General features: G+C 36.9%; 1 protein-coding gene across 3 annotated transcripts in view; it reads left to right on the forward strand.

The window, feature by feature from the left end:
• bpnt2 (3'(2'), 5'-bisphosphate nucleotidase 2) overlaps positions 1-17,426 on the forward strand; it is a 33,732-nt gene extending 16,306 nt beyond the window's left edge. The window contains exons 2-5 of one of the 3 annotated variants that reach the window (XR_013782080.1): positions 5,051-5,210; positions 9,175-9,270; positions 9,686-11,686; positions 16,164-17,426. Coding sequence is in view for 2 of the 3 variants with exons in the window: in XM_079380007.1 (XP_079236133.1) it covers positions 5,051-5,210; positions 9,175-9,270; positions 9,686-9,847; positions 16,164-16,432 (687 nt within the window). In the remaining variant the exon portion in view is untranslated. The remainder of the gene's footprint in view (positions 1-5,050; positions 5,211-9,174; positions 9,271-9,685; positions 11,687-16,163) is intronic. The other 2 variants (XM_079380007.1, XM_079380008.1) reach the window with 2 other exon arrangements.
• The last annotated feature ends 3,857 nt before the right edge of the window (positions 17,427-21,283 follow it).

Below are 21,283 nucleotides of genomic sequence, written 5' to 3' on the forward strand. Positions count from 1 at the left end.
GTGAGCTGGGCCTGCAGTCTTTGGTGGTTGTGCGGCCTGCCGTTTTTTAGTTGATATCTGGGGGCTTGCAGCGAAAGAGTGGGAGAGTTTGGTCCCAGCATACACCAGTTCCTCCATTTTCTGTGAAAAGCTTAGAAGTGGAGATGCTGGGGAGAGGGATAGTGTATCTGGTGAGCAGGGCTCTGGCTCTGGTGTTTCCGGTGGCAATGAGATGTTGTCCTGTCTTCCCTGGCTGTTTTCCAGTAAGTCGTCCTTGGGTGCTGAGTCTTGGAGCTGTTGTAATACATCACAGTCTGCATGTGATGAGCTCTGTGGGCAGGGCTCAGCTGGGATGTCCATGAGCAGTGCTTGTTGTGGCTGCGTGGTGTTATCAGTATCCTTGTGGGATGTGTCAACCACATGTTGACTCAAAAGCTGACATGAAGTCCTGTGGTCACTCATATTCTGACCAGGTGTGTGTGTGCCATTCAGGCCGAGTAGATTGGCACACACCGCTGAAGGATGACGGAGGGAGAAATAGATATTGTCCTTTAGCATTCTTGCACCGAGTCTGTTTGGGTGGAGGCCATCCAGTTTAAACAGTTGTCTGTGGCCCCAGAAAAGATTGAAGTTGACTCCTTTTATACTGCAGGTTCTTTGTAGCCATGTATTTAGCCCAAGCAACCGTGAAAACATGTTAGTTCCCCTTGCTGGGAGAGGTCCACTGATGAACGACTGAACTTCAAGACTTTGAAGAGTTTCAAAGAGTTCACTGAAATGCTTCTTAAGGAGTTCTGACTGCTCCTTCCGAATATCATTCTTCCCCACATGGATGATGACTCGATTTGCAGTCTTGTGCTTCATCAGAATGTTCCGAAGTTCTTTGTTCACATCAGAGACGGTTGCTTGAGGAAAGCAGTATGTAGTTGTAGTCCTGCTACTGATGTTTCTGATAATAGCGTCGCCCACTATCAGAGTCCTGGGCTCGGCTGTGCTCTGAGAAAGCCGCTGTCTGCTCGACCTTGAGCGCCTGTTAGTAGCGATGTTAGCTGCTGGCTGATTCGATCCGTGTTTAGTCACATTTGCGGATTCCTCACCCACATTCATTAATGCTTCATATCTGTTCTCAAGATGTATAGGGGGTGGTAGGATACCAGTGTTTACAAGTCTTGTCATAGCCGTATCTGGGGTAGAGGATGCTACGGCAGCAATACGAGATACTCGTGATAATCTGATGTCTCGATTGCCTTTGGGTCTCGCTCCCTGTTTGTGCCATCGATTTGTCTGTCGATCTGTTTCGGCTTTTTCCTCTACACTTATAAACTGTTGAGATTCACTAGATTCACAGGACTCACCGGCTGTATTCTGAGGGGGTCCGTGATGACCATCTGCTGTGTGTTCCACCTGATTTGGAAGTCCAGCAATTAACTTTGTTTCAAGAACCACAATCCTTTGTAGAAGTTCGTGGCAGTTTCTGCAGCAAGTAGATTCCACGAGAGGCATTTTCTCTCATCTGTTTGAATGTAGACAGCTGTGTTTTTCCGTCTCTGGAATGTAAACTGCTGGGAAAGAGTCTTAATTTTCCCCAAAAAATGTGTTGTCTGAGCACTGTGCTGATCTGCTGAAGTTAAAATCTTAGAGAGATCTGAGAAAAGTGCAAAAATAGGGAGCAAAGCGCAGAGCAAGAGCGTCCGAACAGTAGCAAAGCCGAAAAGTTCCGGCTTTGCTACTGTTCGGACGCTCTTGCTCTTGCTCTGCTTATACTTCATAAGACCAATTAAAAAAAAAAACATTTTTAGTGAATTGTTGGCCTTCTGGAAAGTATGTTCATTTACTGTATATGCACTCAATACTTGGTAGGGGCTCCTTTTGCTTTAATTACTGCCTCAATTTGGCGTGGCATGGAGGTGCTCAGTTTGTGGCACTGCTGAGGTGGTATGGAAGCCCAGGTTACTTTAATAGCGGCCTTCAGGTCATCTGCATTGTTGGGTCTGGTGTCTCTCATATTCCTCTTGACAATACCCCATAGATTCTCTATGGGGTTCAGGTCAGGCAATGAATCTAAATATATATGAAAGTTTCACTTTTTGAAATAACTTACAAGAAAAAAAATACTTTTTCACAACATTCTAATTTATTGAGATGCACCTGTCCTGTACATAATAAATAATATTTTGGCATTCAAATACATAACGAATACGGAAACATTTGATTTTGTGTCAAATGAGAGACCCAACGTTGGTTTCAGTTTAATTTTAGCCTAAATTAATTCGTTTTGGCTTGTCTTTTATAGCTAGCTTCTTATATTTTTAATTCTTGTTCTTTTCTAAATACTGCTAATTGAAAGAATTTGTTGAGGAGTGAGAGGAACTAAAATAGCCTAGCTACACAGTAAATTTTGCAGTGTTAAATGAACTCTATTAGAGTTAAATTTAACACTCGGCCTGAGTGTATTTGGTCCCACTCAGAATTGGTAATAGATTGACTCTCATCATAGTGTTAAATTTTCAGAGTTAAATGAACTCTATTTTGAGTAAAAAATTAACACTGCTCAACACTGAATAGTGTTACCAGAGTTTAACACTAGAGGAAATTAACTCTGTTCTGTGTTACCACAATTTAACTCTGCAGGAAAATGTACTCTAATTAGTGTTAATATTTCACTTATGTAGAGTTCATTTACATTTATAATAGTGAAAAATTCTCTAATTTTAAATCCCATTTGGTGTTTTAAAAACAGAAAACAAGATCAACGACGTCAGATTTAAAACATTTATTACAATGCTGTCATGCTCAAGAAATATACACAATTACATGCACAAAAATACATCATGTCTGCATGAAATGACAATAAATCACTATATTCAGTACAGAAGCGGTTGAACCACCTAGCTAAGCAGCCTTGCTCAAACCTCAACAATACAAGGACCTTCACTTTGCCAACATCTTTGTGTTGACATCCTCATCACCGCCGCTGCTGTTGGCTCGAGAGACCGGTCTCTTCCCCGTGCATGCACGCTGGTGTCCTCGTGGGTCCAGGAAGGGTGCGCTCGGCATTTAAACAGCGGCGGTGATGAGGCTCTATTCACATCAGGTGCGCCTCATCACACGCTGCCAGCCCTGGCTGTTTCAGCGCCCCTCCTCTCTCACACACCCACTCCCGTCGGGAGCCTGGTGAAGGGCGGCAAATACGAGACGGGGTGGTGATGATAATAAGGGGGGAGGCAGCCGACTCGTCACAATATCGCCTTGCTTACAGTATCGCAATTTATCGCAATATATCGTATCGCAACCCCTGCATCGTGATACGTATCGTATCGCCAGATTCTTGCCAAAACACAGCCCTAGTCCATATGCGGTACGTAAGGGGTACAGAAGCAGCACTGACTGTGCTTTCACACAGGAGTCGGCAACTGATCCGTGGCTGTTTACTACAAACACAACATTTATCCATTATTTTTATTTTAAATCCAAACATTGTTACTGAAAATGCTTTTTCAGCAAAGTGATTCTTTTTTTTTTACAGTAATACAGTCTTTCATAGATGTTTAAACTTAATAAATATAAGAAACATTATTATTCAGTGCTTTTTACTTTTGCATTTACTTCTGGATTTATATATTAAATTGCTCAAGCAAGTGGCAAAACATTTAAACTACTTTTCTTACATTATCACAAACATTCTAAATTAAAGCTTACCATAGACAGAAACAGTCAGCTCTACTGATTTTCTTTTGCATTTAAATCTTTATTACAAGCAATCCTGCAGTTTAGTGTTGTCAAAAGACCCGGTACTTCGGTACCAAGTCGGTACTAAAAAAATGAAAACATTACAGTACCAGGTTTTTTGAAGTACCGGCGGTACAGAGTACCCGGTCAACCTGGTTCTTGATGTGCGATCCGAAAGGAATACATTTTATCATAATTATATATAATATATAACTATTATCCTAAGATGAAACATTATAAATAGCCTATATGTAGATTATATAGATTTTTAAGACTGGACAGAGTGTGATTTTTGTATACGTGTGATTTCAGTTGTTCCTATATTCAGATTAAATTTTAGGACGAAAGTGTTAGTGAATCATGATTTGTTTGGGAAAACTTTTGTATGCAATTTTTGCTTTAAATCAAAGTATGTAATGTTGTGATTCACCTCTTGGCTAATTTGTTTGTGTTCAAGCCTGTTTCCGCTACAAAACAAACAAAAAATAAATAAATAAAACTCATGTTCACAGAAGTTGAATTTATCACAATTTAATTTCAGTAACAACTGCTGGGCAGCTCAACCAGAGGCAACCGGCTTAAAAAAATTTATTTTATTAATTCATTTTATTTTTTTCTGGGAAAAAGAAACACATAAATGAAGAAGAGAGCCAAAATATTAAATGCCATGGATGAATATTTACTAAAGGGGGCAGGGGGCTCAAAATGACAATTTTCACCGGAGATTCGGAGCCAAATTACAGGATGGTTAAAATGACTTTAGAAATATGGCAGCATGATTATATTATTTTTACACAGAAATTGGTATGTCTGATAGTAAAATCTGTTGTTATGTTTTTGCATTATATGCCAATGTTGACCATTCAAAAAAAATGGAAAAAGCATATTCTGCCATATTTCTCAAGTTGCTTTTACCTGTAATTTAGCTCCTGCATTCTCATGTGAAAATTGTCATTTTGACCCCCTTCTACAAAATTGTGGATTGCTCAGTAAATATGCATCCATGACATTTCATATTTTGACTTTCATCACTATACATGTTTATCTTTTTTTTTTTTTAGAAAAATAATTTTGACAAAATTAAAAATTTGAACAGGAATTTTCTAAAATTTGATTAATTTGACACGGAATGTTGTATGTTTTGCCAAGAGTAACGATGTCACAAAATATTGTACTTTACAGTAAGAGTGATAATTTGTGATTTTGTTCAGTCTCTTTCTTCATTGGTCTGTTCAAGGAATTTCAATGAGTCTTTATTCTGTGATCCCCTAAATTCAGGGGAAGTAACAGAAACAGCTTTGTAAATGTTCTCAAAGTGTGGATTCATTTGCTCTGTTTGCAGGTGAACTCAGAAGAACATGCTAATGCCGAGGGTGAGGCCACTGTGTGGACACGCATCATCCCTGAAGAAATTCTGGGAAAGATCTCAGGGATGAAGGAGGTTCCTGCAGAAAGGATCACAGTGTGGATTGATCCACTGGATGCCACTCAGGAATACACAGGTCTGGTACAACTCTTTACTCCTAATGTAAATTAGTTCCCTTTTTAAACTGCAAGCATTTCAGGAAAGAAGCAGTAACAAATAGAATAGCCTGAATCACATTATTTATGTAGGCTATCTTTGTTTGGGTTGTGTGTATGTATGTGTGTGTGTGTATGTATGTGTGTATATATGTGTATATGTGTGTATATATGTGTGTGTGTGTATATATATTATATATATATATATATATATATATATAATTTATTTTGTTTTGGGGGGGGGGGGGTTGATTTGTAGTATTATTTTGCAAGTTCTGCTGTTATAGTACAACTACTATAACAAAACTATACTATACCTATAGTACAAATGTTGGGACGTTTTTTAAATTTCAATAAAATGAAAATTAAAAGAATTTCAAATCACATGAGCCAATATTTTATTCACAATAGAACATAGAACAAATGTTTAAACTGTGAAATTTTACAATTTTATGCACAAAATGAGCTCATTTCAAATTTGATGCCTGCTACAGGACTCAAAATAGTTGGGACGGGGGCATGTTTACCATGGTGTAGCATCTCCTCTTCTTTTCAAAACAGTTTGAAGACGTCTGGACATCGAGGTTATGAGTTTTGGTGTTGGAATTTGGTCCCATTCTTGCTTGATATAGGTTTTCAGCTGCTCAAGAGTTTGAGGTCCTATTTGATGCATTTTTCATTTAATGATGCACCAAATGTTCTCTATAGGTGAAAGATCTTGACTGCAGGCAGGCCAATTCAGCACCCGCACTCTTCTACTATGAAGCCATGCTGTTGTAATAGCTGCAGTATATGGTTATCAGGGCTCCAAACTGCGACTAAAATGGTCGCATTTGCGACCAAAAATATTAATTTGCGAGTGAAGTTTTTGCTGAGGTCGCCACTGGCGACTATATATAATTTGCATGAAAGGACTTTTTTCCCGATTGTTTTGCGCTCACATCTTTTGTTATGTTCACGTATTAAACTTACATAAGACAATGCGCATCAAAGTTTTACTGGAAAAGAGTTTCAAACAGTCCTCGTCTCTGCCGCACACAGTCTGCTGAACGCAGTGAGAGAGACCTGAAAGGGCCTGTTTACACCTGGTCACTTCATGCATTTTCTCTGATCGGATATCTATATGATTTGTTAAAACGTTTCCCCATTTACACTTGGCCACATAAATGTGTCTTCGCAAAACGGATATAAATCCGTTCTTCAATTCCCGCTTCATATGCAAATATAACGGAGTTCACGTCAATGAAAGCAATGGATAATTTTATTAATTATCAGCTAATTTCAATATCACAGACCGCAACAAGAGAGCGCGCGGCATCAGCACTGGAAAGATAGGCTAGTCTCGCTACTTTTAATGAAGAAGATTGTGTGTTGAGCGTCTGCGACTTACTTTCAGGTTCATTCAGTTTGCGCGTCGCTTGCTGAAGAAATACTCCGCTGCTCATCCGCGGTGATGCTTGTTGCATTGCGCTGTCATATCTGACTATAACATGCCATATAGCCTATAAAACGCTCTCACACGTCTATTATTTTAATATTATGGGAGGAGTAAAATTACCATATGTGGTTTCAACAACCAGATGCATTTACACTTGTCCGGTTTCGCCCAGACCACCTCCTGAAGTGGTTCGAGCGATTGGATTTATATCCGTCTCGAATGCGTTTCGGACGGCATTTACACCTGGTCTTTTCAGGATCAGATAGCTATCCGATCAGGAAAAAATGCATGAAGTGACCAGGTGTAAACAGCCCCAAAGTGCAAGTGCAGAACAGCCGTGTGTATTTCGTGCACAGCTTGAACAAACTTCAACAGGTAAAGCTGTCAGCTCTGTGGATACTGGCAATATCGTCAACAATTCTCATTTATAATCATTACTAATATGGCTTCTTCTTATCGAGATCTTAGTCTATATGCTGTGTTCTGTTAATGCATGGACTTCCTGTTATTTGAAGCGCACTTGCCATCCAGTAATCGCAAAAAGCTTTGTGCTGTCTTACTTTTTAATAAACAAAGTATCAGCTTTAAAATGCTACGAAATTCAAATTATGCGGTTTGGGTGCTCTTTAATGCGGACCACAAGCGCACACTTTCGGTAATATAAACACCAGTACCCCGCGTCCACACGGTCCGTGTATGCGCCCGGATCGCGCGAGCAGAGAGTATCGCACTTAATGCTCAGGCGCGATCTCTTTAGCACCTCAGTTAAAGCAGCAAGTGAACCCATTATATATTTCGATTTACTACTATAGTATGAAATGAACATGATCAAAAGGTAGGCAATAAGAAAGCCTATAGTACAACTTACTGAAATGTTTTATGTAAAAGCTCATTCAGTGTTTCAAACTGAGGAAATGTATAAAGCTTGTAAACATTGCATTGTAATACATTTACCTCAGAATAACCACTCAGTGTCCATAAACTCATCAGTCAGCTAGAAAAATAACTATAAAGAGGAGCGTTTTGCTATATTTATGCGCTGTTGCATATTAATATTTTTACTTATTCTGTTGTACATGATTCAACTCCTCCTATAAAATTGCATTTTACTAATGAAGAAAAACAGACTGAATGTGTGAAAGACGTGACAACATTTATAGGATGCACTGCACTCAGTTGCCAAGTGATGCTTATGGTCCATGATATTGGTACAGATTCTGTGTAACAAACAATTCTTTGTGACTGTATATTTCAAGTTGTAAAAGACATTTAATTCACACTTTAAGTGAACCTTAGTCCCCCGGTCGACCTGATCATCTACAAGATGGATTAAAATGCTGATAAAGCCTAGAAAAGATAAGACATAAACACATGACAAAATGATTGAAATGTTAAAATAGGGGGGAAAAATAAAATGATAATAATAAAATAAACCACTTTTATTCTGTGGCACCTAAAAAAATAATTTGGCGCCTGAGTTTTTCTTTTATAGGAGCCAATGGATCCTTACTCGATTTTTTTGTCTGGAGCCCTGGTTATGCATTGTCCTGCTGAAATACACAAGGCCTTCCCTGAAATAGACGTAGTCTGGAGGGGAGCATATGTTGCACTAAAACCTTTATATACCTTTCAGCATTCATAGTGCCTTCCAAAACATGCAAGCTCAGACCTGCCAACCTGTACGCATTTTGACCTCAAAGTGCGCAGGTCAAAGTGTCACTTTAAACTATGCAAAAACCTGGTGACGCCTTTGTGCACGCACAAAGCAATCAGGCAACAGCAAAGAAAGAGCACTTCGACCAATCCGAGCGCTGGGTTCATTCCCCATCTAGCAAGTGGGATGATTGACAAATGCGTAGACCTATCATTAAAAAGAGACTGCAAATAGACAGCAAAACAAAATCCCGCTCGGTCTCGTACTTTTTTCTCGTAACTAATTTGTCCAGTTTCTCTGAATCTTTTGATGATGTTATGCACTGTAGATGATGAGATGATGTTGAGGAACGTTGTTTTTAAAGTATTCCACAATCTTTTTACGCACTCTTTCACAGATTGGAGAGCCTTTGCCCATCTTTACTTCTGAGAGAGACTGCCTCTCAAAGAAATTCCTTTGTATAGCTAATTAGTTTACAGACCTGATGTTAATTAGCTTAATTAGTTGCTAGATGTTCTCCCAGCTGAATCTTTTCAAAATGTCTTGCTTTTTCATCCCTTTGTTGCCCCATGCCACTTTTTTTGAGACCTGTAGCAGGCATCAAATTTGAAACGAGCTCATTCAGTGGATAAAAGTGTAAAATTTCTCTATTTAAACATTTGTTATATTCTCTATGTTATATTGTGAATAAAATATTGGCTCATGTGATTTGAAAGTATTTCGTTTTCATTTTATTAAAATTTAAAAAACATCCCAACATTTCCGAAATTCGGGTTGTAGGAGGAACAGTTTTATGTTTCTTCTGTGCAAAGGTGCTCTACCAGGATATAAATCCTGTTTGTGCTTTCAACAGAAAATCTCCAGAAGTATGTCACCACTATGGTGTGTGTGGCTGTGGACGGGGATCCTGTTATAGGCGTGATTCACAAACCCTTCACTGGGTACACAGGTGTGTTATTTTGAGGTTTACATGCATTCAAAACCAGATTAGCAAGTGGCTTTGGATCCAAGATCCAGGAGGCATTTTGGGAGTGTTGTAACATTCAGAGGAATAAATGATTTGTGGTTTTCACAGTTCATTTTTTGCACATTTTTTGTAAATGATTGGCAACAACAAATATTTGATTCTTTGACGGGAACTACACAGTGTTTAATGATTAAAATTACCAATGTGTAATGATCAAGTGCATTAACAATATATTAATGTGAGACTTTAAAATTTCTAGTGTCTTTAATGACAATTATAATGGTTCATTATTATCTATGAGGGCAGTAATGGTCATTATTCTTGCACTGTTCTGTTCTGACCTTGTGTTTTTAATGAAATCGCACTATGGTGCTCAAACGTATGTTCTCTTCCTCAGCATGGGGTTTTGTTGGAGAGGGATCCAATGTGGCACCTCGTGCTTCCTACAACACAAACTTTCCTAAGGTGGTTGTTTCACGCTCCCACTCAGGCAAGGTGAAGAGCTTTGTTCAGGTGGCCTTTGGCAACAATACGGAAATTATACCAGCAGGGGGTGCAGGTACTGCATTCTGTAAATCATCCCCTTTTGAAAATCATCCCCGTTTTTCTCAATCGCTTTGGATCAGTTCTCAAATTAGTTTTTTTTTCTCAAATCAATAAGTTTCTTTTTGACATCAGATTTGAATTTCTTATTTAAGCAAATTGCGTGTTTTGGCATGTGTGCAAATGAGTAAGTGCAATTGTCTAAAATGTGCACAATAACTACATGCACATGGCCTGTTGATCAAAACTGATGAGTTGATTCTTTGTGAAACTGTCAAAATCTTCACTTCTAAATGTTCTTTCATCGTGTGAGCCATCACATGCAAAATGATCTGTTCAATTACCAAAATCTATCAGACAAGTGTGTAAATTCCATAAATATCAGACATGGAAAGGTTGTAATGTTTGCTATGTTAGTAAATGTCTTGCCAGGTTGCAAAGTGGTGGAAATTCTTTTGAACGTTTTCAGAATTTTTGGAAAGTTTCCAGAAATTCACTGGAAACTTTCTGCCCCTTTGAAACCCTACTTGCCATTGTAATGGTATGGAGAGCACAATCATGTTAATCAATTAAGTTTGGAAGCAGCATACATACTGTATATTCCAGGTGATATGTGCAAAATTTGAGGTGATATGTTAACTTTTTCATAAAAGCATGAAATTTGATACACTTGTATAGTTTGTGGCCCTAATCATTTTCAGAAATGGAGCCATCGCAAAAACACCTCGTGGTTGCCATAGCAATCATTTTACTTTCCGCCATAACCAAATTAGGTATTTTGTGTCATATCTCCTGAATCAAACAAGATAACCCAGAAAAGGTGATGTCTACCCCTATGTTTTGATGGCCAAGGATTACAATGATACGATATACAGCAACATAAACTGTTCAGGTGAAGAGTTAATGGTGAAATCAGCAGTGAGCATCACAGTATTACAGTATTTGCAAAAGTCCATATTATGGCTTAATTTTTTTATTTCTTTGATAATTAACTAATATTTTATTCAATAGTACAATAAAAGGTTGTTTTAATTCATTATTAATTTGTTATATTTATGTAGTGCTTTTTACGAATCTACATCCCCTCCAGAAGCCTGAGATCTGTAAGTAAGTAATGCCTTGTGGTAACATCACAGAGAAGCATTTTCGTTCACCTTTCCTGGCTGGTGAAATGATCATCCAACACTTGCAGTAATTAACAGAACACCCGACACGTTATCTGACAGCAACACTAATTTAATTCTATACCCGACCCATTTGACATAAAAACTGGGACCCGAACAGCACCTGCATTAAATCTCATACATGAGGTAGAAAAAAATCATTTATTCAAACTTTTATTCAAATTGTGAATAGATTAAATACAAAAAGCAAGCAAAGAGTGCTCCCTTTAATATAATCACTACAGCTGTCAATCAGTGGCAGCACAATTGGCTACATTGCTCAGCGTATACTGGACCAAGTCTTGGTTATTGGACCCGCAACCTGCCTGTGCTTGTCACTGTCTGGCCTGCACCCGCACCACACCCTACACATAAATATTATTCCACCCGTTACATCAAATATTAGCGATTCATCTGCGTGTACCCACCTGCATGCAGGACTCTGGTTTCCCCCTTGTGGACAACATAATAGACAACTCTGGTCTCAAAGAGTGATTGTAAATTAAGTTTATATGAAATATGTCTGAAATTTCATTCTGCATCTTCTGAGATTTCATTGTAATCCTTCTCATAAAGTCACTAAATTAACCATTACCTGTTCACTCTATTGTGTTGCCGTCTGCGTGTGATGTTAGAGCATTGCTGAGAGAGAACAAGAATGTATTGGAAACACGCCTGACTCTGCCTGAGAGGTAAGGAAAAATACACTTACCTTAAATAATTTTTTTATAGGGCTATCTCTGAAATATATGATAGTATTTTTGAAAACAATCTTTTAATGTATTATTGAAAAGTCATAATATTGACTTTTGTAAATGCTGTGATACTTTGATGCTCACTGCTGATTTCTCCATTAACTCTTCATCTCAACGGTTTATGTTGCTGTATATATTGTAATCCTTGGCCATCAAAATATAGGGGTAGATATCACCTCTTCTGTGTTATCATGTTTGGTTCAGGCGATATGACACAAAATACCTAATTTGGTTATGGTGGAAAGTAAAATGGTTGCCATGGAAACCATGAGGTGTTTTTCGAATGGCTCCATTTCTGAAAATGTTTAGGGTCGCAAACTATACAAGTGTACAACATTTCATGCTTTTATGAAAAAGTGAACATTATTTTCTCATATCATCTGGACTAGTATATGTAGTTTTCCCAGCACAATCACTACCTTTTTTTAACGAGGACGAACATCACAACCCTAAACCGCAGCAGTGCTGTTTAAATACATTTATATTTGTACAGTACATTTGTGTTGTGTAAACTTCTTCTTAAGCCGATTATGCTTAATAAGCCGAAGTGCGCATATGTTATATGTGACCGGAACACATCGTTATTGCAGATTTAAAGGGATAGTTCACCCAAAAATGAAAATTCTGTCATTAATTACTCACCCTCATGTCATTCCAAAGCCATAAGACCTTCATTCATCTTCGGAACACAAATTAAGATATTTTTTATGAAATCTGAGAGCTCTCGTACCCTCCATAGACAGCAGTGATATTACCACAATCAACACACAGAAACGTAACAAGGACATCTGTAAAATAGTCCATGTGACATCAGGGGTTCAACTGTAATTTTACGAAGCTATGGGAATACTTTTTGTGCGTTGTTTACGTTCACCATGAGCACGCTGTTGAAGGATATCAAAGACTGAATCAGACAAATTTAAGATTCGATCAATACATCGAAACATGAGAAGCTGAGATTCCACAAAGAGGGTTCTAAAAGCTGTAACAGGACAACGTCATAAATTTGCCCAAATCTTAGCGCCAACTACTCTGAAGCAAGCAAACTAACCAGCAAGCCTCTTTCACAGAACAGCTTACAACCTTGAGACAAAAGAACACTTATTGATCATTCCAATTCAGGAAGGGAGACTGTCAAATTTGGGGCAAATAATCAAGACTGATGGTCAAAGAGATGGCCATCACTTGTTCCACGATTGAATTCACGAGCGTCTTTAGATTGACTCCCCCCCCCCCCCCCCCCACACATACTCCCACATGGAATTCTTTAGGAGACCTTTTAACCTCTCTCTGGTCGTCACAGAACATGCCTCTTATTCTCCATAGAACCACACAGAGACAATCTGTTCATATGCACTAAAAAACATTTTAAAAGGACTTATGACTTATTTCTCTGCATAGAAATAACCTATATTATGTTTGTAACGCACACATTAGATTATCATGTTTTAATCTAATATTATGTGTCTTGTTAATCACTATTGAATAGCTGAAGGATTCAGATGCGTGTTTGGTATGTATGAGTTTGAAAAATCATGCTTTAAATGTTTCTTCCAATCAATTCTTTGTCAAATGCATCATAGTCTTGTTATAGAAATCATGTTCAAAAGTATACTTTGCAAGAGCCTGTTAAGTTCAGACCTCTGACTGAACGGATAACATATTGATTTATTGAGTGGGTGGAGGAACAGAGCAACACCCCAAGCAAAGACAGTATCTAATTGGTCAAGACGTCCAGATGGGACGGTCTGAAAGCCGAGTTTAAAAACTCAGGACACCATCAAACTCTCTCTTAGCCCTTCTCCTCTTCTGCTCTCTTTTGCCACCGCGTTTTGATGCTGCTCCTTGAGCGTGCTCTGGCCTACGTGCCAGCTGCCACCACAATGAGTAGAAAAACCACCTAGTCTCGTTACATCCTTTTATGCTTATTCTTTTTATTTTAGTTTCTTTTCTTTCTGTGGAGTTTCGTGTTCTAATGTAAATTTGCTGCAAAATTCAGCTCCGACTGCACTCCTTCAAACTTCAACCAGACCAACTCCGCATCTGCAGCCAATGCGAAGACGTCACTTCAACGACTACTGAACATCCAACCAATCAGCAAACTTAGGGGAAAAAAACCCTGTGACGACAACGACAAAAGGCAATCCCAGAGGCAAAGCAAGCAAGTAACCTCCAGACTTTTGCAGATTCGGTGCAGTTTAATACAAATTTTAGCCTCATTGAGAAACTCGAAGCGAGGGTTAAATAAGTGATTGATGGTTGTTCAGGTCTATGCAATTGCACATATTGCTGTAAACTTGGGATATCACATTTTCATTCTCTTAAACTCATCCTTTCCTCACTTTCTCTCTTTCTGCAACGTGTGAATGCTTGTGTTCATGTGTTAGATTAGTTTGTCTTAGGTTTATATAAATAACATCTTATTTATATTGAAAAGTATCTTGTGTTTCGTAAAATTACGGTTGAACCTCTGATGTCACATTGACTATTTTACCAATGTCCTTGCTACGTTTCTGTGTGTTGATCGATTTGTGGTAATATCATTGCTGTCTATGGAGGGTCAAAGAGCTCTCAGATTCCATCAAAAAATCTTAATTTGTGTTCTAAAGATGAATGAAAGTCTTACGGGTTTGGAACGACATGAGGGTGAGTAATTAGTGACAGAATTTTTGGGTGAACTAACCCTTGAAGCGCATTTAAACAGAGCAAACATTTTGCATTAAGGAAAGAAGGAAATATATCACAAATGCAGACTCTTTCATGACTCAGAAAATTATAAAAATGTGTTCTCATCTCATGCAGCAGAAATAGAAGAGGTTCAGTCAAAACACTGCATTTATAACTGCATGAGAAGATTTGTGAGCTGTAAGTTTCGAGCTGACATGTTGCAAGCTTTAAAATAAGCAATGTTATATTATATATAATGTAAAAATGAATATGCGATGGTGACGTTTTAGTTTCAGTGACTTTTCCCAATACATTTTTTACCTACTGTTGAAGTATGTATCTAAAATGCTCGGTGTGATACACAGAAAAAAACTGACATTTTTGTATAGTATAGAAAGCAGTCTGTGAAAAAAAGTTAATAAAATGCATATAATTTACTTATAACACAAGAAGAAATTAAATTAAATTTGCCTGTAACAAATATTAACAAGGTGAAAAAACATTTAAACATTTTGACCAGTGTGGTTCAATGACAAAAATGCTTTTTATTTTGGTGGCACTGGCCAAGTCACTGACACAATAACTAGGTTTTGAAGCATGAATTAAAAGTTTTGGGTGAGTTACTACCTTTTCCAGACTTGCAATAGCATTCTAATGTTTCAGCAAACAGTTTTGACAATTGCACATGCAGTTTAGAGATTAAGACTGTTTTGAAAGATGTGCCAAAGCAGTTGAGAGAAACTACATTGTCATTCAAATGTTTGGGGTCAGTAAGATTTTAATTGAACGAAATTGACAGTAAAGACATTTTAATGTTACAAAAAAAACCACAAAAAAAATCATATAAATCAAAAAGTCCTGAAAAACTGTATCATTCTTTCCACAAAAAAATTAATCAACACAACTGTTTTTACCATTGGAAATAATAATAAATGTTTCTTTAGCATCAAATCAACATATTAGATTTTTTTTTGAAGGATCATGTGACACTGAAGACTGGAGTAATGGTTACTGAGAATTCAGCTTTGCCATCACATGAACACATTACATTTTAAAATATACTGCAATATAAACATTTATTTAAAATTGTAAAAGTATTTCACATTATTACCGTTTTACTGCATTTATGAATAAATCATCACAGCTGAATATAAGAGACTTCTTTCAAAAACATTCAAAAATCAACCCCAAACATTTGACTCTTGGTAATGTACTCTTGTAAACATTATTTTTGTTGTTGCAATATTAATAACAATGAATATCTGTACTAATATTAATATTTATGCTACAAAACATTTATGTATATATGTTTATGTTGGTAGTTAGCCTATACCAAGTACTTTTTTCAAATTTAATTTAAATGAATTGTACATGGTTGTTGCAAGCAGTGAATTGGATTTTAAGCCAACATTAAAACCAAATTGACCCAAACTTTGTTTGTAATACAAAATAAAAAATATAATTTAATAAAAAAATATATATTTAACAAACATTTAAGTATTTAATATACTTCAGCATAACTTGCTGCAACTCCAATAGTAGTCCTCTTATACATTCAACCCTATTTTGTCACCCAAAATTTTCACAATCCACTCAATTCCAAATAAATATAATTTCAAATCACACCCTACTATTGAATGTACTTATTCACAGAGATATAGAAGTAAATATTTTCAGATTGCAATTTCTCATGTAGACTGCAGCAGGGGAAATACAACTGTAACCTTTGTGCTTTTTCCCCCCAAAGGATATAAGGTACTAGCTCTTCTAGACCCCACTGATGAAGAACAAGAGACAGCTGATATTTACATCCATGTGACGTACATCAAAAAATGGGATATCTGTGCGGGTGATGCCATCTTGAGGTCTCTTGGTGGTCAAATGACAACTCTCAAAGGAGAGCAGATTGATTACTCTGGGACAGAGGGAAACAAGGGCGGCCTACTGGCAAGCATTAAAACTGACCACAAGGCATTGGTGAAAAGACTTCCACCCTGGGAAGAAAGCAAACAATAATAAATCACTGCCCGGTCCTGTCCCTAACACTCTCATTTTCTCCGGTACCACAAAGTTGTGTACAAATATGAGGAAATAAAGATTTGCTTGTGACACTATGACTGATGCAACATCAGTGAATGAGTGAGTTTGAAAACTGTTACAGGTTATTAAACAAAGGAAGTGTGCCTTTGGGTAGTAAAGTTCATTAGCTATGTATTTTGTGACACATTTAAAGAATGTGAAAATGAAGTAAATGTGCAGTGTCAATTCATGAGGTCACCTTTATTTTAATAATTAATCTCTGAGGTGAACCGGTAGCTTTATTTAATTTCTTGTTTTTTTGAGAGTTGTTTCAAAAATGGCTGGTGAAACTAGGTTTAAATGGCTTTGGGTGAGGATTTAACTGTGAATCCAGAGATACCTTGAATATGACATCCTTGTGCATAGCACTACTTCTCATAACTGACTACATTGCTCCCCTTGGTGGTGTGTTTTCAGTTTTGTTTGTCAGATCTTAATTTGTAAGGTTTATACATTGATACCTGAATTGCAGTATGATTAGACTACATCTGTTTAAGCACCACGTGTGAATAGAAATACAATACAGTATGTTAAGATATAACTCTTTTGTTTTTAAGAAAAATTGGATAGAACGTTAAATTGGATTTAATGGAGTAGATCCACAGACATCACTGGGTGATTCATTCATCTGTTGTAAAGTTTTTCACTGTGATTGCCAATTTAAAAAAAAAAATTGTATGAGTATTCGTACTGTTGCTATAATTGTTTGTTGAGTTCCTACGGATAGTCATGGTACTGTTTCCCTTCTGACAAAAACGTGTGCATGGAAAAAAAGGAGAAAGAATAAAAGCTGTAATATGGGAAATTGGGGGAAATCTGCATGTGCCATTTTGCCATCTTGTCTGAGATTTGAGGCATGTAATTTGGCTTCACATTGATAGATGTCTTCATTCTGCCTTTTTTTCTGCATAAATAAAGATTATGGGTTTTATGTAGTGAACCTTTTTTTTGGTGCAATAGCATACACAGCTGTGAAAATGGTTATTAAATCTAAAACCTTGTAAAATTTAAATTATTTGAAATAAACATTAACTGAAATAAAATGGAATATATGGGGGAAAAACTTTTTTAGCTTGTAGGCCTACTATATAAATCAAACTGAAAACTACAAAATGACTAAAATGGAAAATGAAAACTTAAAAAAAGTATATTTAAATGTATTTTATTTGAATGTTCTTTTTTCCATTTAAATTATCTAAACATCTGTTAGCAGATTATAAAATGGTTTTAAAGATGTTCATAAATGTGAGCCAACAAGAGCATCAGTTTGTCCACCACAAGGTGGCAGGATAGTTTTATCTTGTGTTTTTATACATGCCTGTAGAGCAAGTACTTGTATTTCATTTGTTCATATAAAAAGTATAATATGCTAAACAAAAACGTATGTTTTTATGATCATGGAGCCATATTTAGTTTCTTGACCAGCATAAATGGTTTTGCAGATGCATTTTAAAACATAAATCAGAATGTGCAGTGGACACAGCAGGCAGTGAAACTGAGCCACTCAATTCTTGTTTTCCTGTTTCCACACCATCACACTCTTGCAGCTTTAAATTAATTGTCCAGCACCTCACAGCTAGCTATGCCACACTGTCTTTCTGCAATCCTCATGTTTTTATTTCAGCAGACATCTTAAATTGTCACAGCGTGCCATTCTAACCCTCTGTGACAGATCCTAAACTCCAGTGTGTGACTGAACCCACTGCAACAATGTAGAATTAGAGAAAAGTCATGCCAATCTCCTGAGATGGCTTTTATTGAAGAAAGAGAAAATCCATATTTACAGTAGGTCAATCGGTGGAATAGATTAATATGTTTGAAATAAAAGTTTGACCTTATTACAAAAGTAGGCCTGTTTAATAATGTGACCTATGTATATGCTTCCTCCTCATTAAAAACACAACTGGCTGCTGATTCTTGCCATGATCAGCATATTTATGGATTATTGCATTATTCATAGTTACTATCTATTACCATCTCACTGGTCATATTGATGTGTTGCTAAAAGGCTTGCTGCCATTTCTTTGATGTGCTAAAGGGAATTGCACTTAATGGTGTTTTTATTCACCATGTCTGGCTTGGCTCCAGAATACAGATGTTCTTGTTAAAATGCTGATTTACGCGACTGTTTACACACCTGATGTGTTCCTGTCGTGTTTCTATAAATTTGTTGTCCCAGTTGTTTTTTACATTTACATTTATTCATTTAGCTGACGCTTTTATCCAAAGCGACTTACAATTGCTATGTCAGAGGTCGCACGCCTCTGGAGCAACTAGGGGGTTAAGTGTCTTGCTCAGGGACACATTGGTGTCTCACAGTGGATTCGAACCCGGGTCTCTCACACCAAAGGCATGTGTCTTATCCACTGCGCCATCACCACCATTTTTTTTGGTTTTTATTTGAACATATATGTACAATTGTGTTCAAAATGATTCATACTCTTAGTAAATGTGAAAGGAGGCTGTGAAAATAAGTCTGCATTGTTTATTCATTTGATCTTTCATTCAAAGTTAAAAAAATCTCACCTTTAAATGAAGTATAAAAAAAGGCCAACCTAGTCCTGACCTGAACCCTATAGAAAGTGAGTGGGGTGAACTGAAGAGGAGAAGCACCAACATAGACCTGGAGTCAATAGTCAAGTCAAGTCAGTATTATTTGTATAGCCCTTTTAACAATGTAAATTGTGTCAAAGCAGCTTTACATCAGCTTGATATAAAGCTGGGTGGCTTTATATCAGCTTTGCAGTATTTAGACTGGGAAATAGTGTGCCGAAATGAAGTTGAAGATCTCCTCTGGCCAGATAAAATCAGCAGTTTAAAGGGGTCATATGATGCGATTTCAAGTTTTCCTGTCTCTTCGGAGTGTTACAAGCTGTTTGTGCATAGATAAGATCCCTGAAGTTGCAAAGACTAAAGTCTCAAAACCAAAGAGATATTCTTTATAAAAGTTAAGACTCTGCCACGCCCCCCTAAAACGGCTCGTTCAAACACGCCCACCACATGTCTACGTCACGATGTGGGGAGATTTTCATAACACCGCCCAAATATATACGCAAACGAAAGAAGGCGGAACTATTATTTTCGCTGTAGTATTGTTGCTGCTGTCGGCGCCATGTCCTGGAGATGCTGTTTCATTGTGAAAGTGAAACTAATTTGTTTGGGCTTCCAAAAGAGGACGCAACTAGACATCAGTGTTTGTATTCAAGTTGTATTTACAACGCTGTTCCATAGCAGTACAACGCAAATATTAGAGTGTGTGCAGCACATTTTACGGAGGACTATTTCCTGAACCTGGAAGCTACAATGTTGGCTCGCACAAAGGCTGTTTCTATAAAGTGGGGCAATTCCAACTTTGCAAGGACAGTCTGGCGCTTCTGACTCACATTAATGTAAGTACATTTCTGCCACTGATGATTCAAACGCGAGTTTTGAGCAGTGTAGAGTAGTGCTTGTTGTTTGTTGTTTCTCCGATCAAAAATGCAGACATGGTAATGTTTACGCGGCACGATGCAACGTGACGCGTAAAAAGACAGTATAAGCATTATAATCAATAATTATGACCCCACTGGATGCAACAAATGCCTCGTTTGTAATGGGTTTTATTGTTTTAGTCTCGTCCTGCTGGGAAACCCCATCACAATACGGTGAGGGGCATAACATTTCCGTCTCACATTTGAGGTGTTCGGCCAATCACAATGCACTGGATAGCTGGCCAATTTTTTTATTTTTTATTATGCAATTATGTACATATTAATACAAACATACATCTCACAACAGTAGTAGAAAAGAAAATAACAAAAACAAATGAGAAAGGGTATACAGAGAAAGAGAGAAAAAAAAAATTATATATATATCTTTGCCAGGAGAAAAAAAAAAAGATATGCATATATTAATTAACCAAATTAAACTGACATAATGCTTCATAGGTCTTTTTAGCTTTTCTGTTTCTAATATTGTGCAAATTAGTACCATATAGTTTAATTTCTTTAATAAAATGTTCACAGTTTGGCTTAGCTTTAGCCAATTTCTTTACATGAATATGATACGTTCCAAGTAAAATAATTAGTTGTGTAAGAAAAGAAATTGAACTTCTAGAATCAATGTTATCTTGTACAAAAACAAATATAACCATACATTCCTATATGTATTACTGTTCCAAACATCCTAGAGATGAAGTTAGAGACATCTACCCAAAATAATCTTGAGTATATACACTGAAAGAAAAGATGAGTTACAGATTCTTTAACAACACCACAAAAAACACAGGAGTTTTCCATATCCAATTGGAACCGTTGAAATAATTCTTTAACAAGATAAATTCTGTGTAATATTTTAAAAGATACCTCTTTTACTTTATTACTGATGAAAAACTTATTTGTTATTGACCATACTTTCTTCCACTCAATGTTTTCATATTTAGATGACCAAAAGACTGTAGAGCAAGGCACAAAATTCTTCTTTAACACATTTATAATAAATCTATTACTGCATGTATCTTTAACAATATTAATATCCCCAATAAATATATCACAATTCAATGGCTGTTGGTCAGCATTAATGTAGCGAGCAGAATTACGTAATAATGAAACAACTTTACTTGAAATTGCATCAAAAATAACAGCATATAGTCTTCTGGTTTCACAGGAAATTTAAATTTTTTAAGATATTCTGAGTATGACAAAAGCAAACCATGTTCATTAAACAACTGATTAACGGTAAATATTCCACTGTCATACCATGACTGATTAAAGATCGATTTTTTTTTTATACAAGATATCTCTATTATTT

The sequence above is a fragment of the Barbus barbus genome (genome assembly GCF_936440315.1).
Source record: "Barbus barbus genome assembly, chromosome: 26".
Lineage (NCBI taxonomy): Eukaryota > Metazoa > Chordata > Actinopteri > Cypriniformes > Cyprinidae > Barbus > Barbus barbus.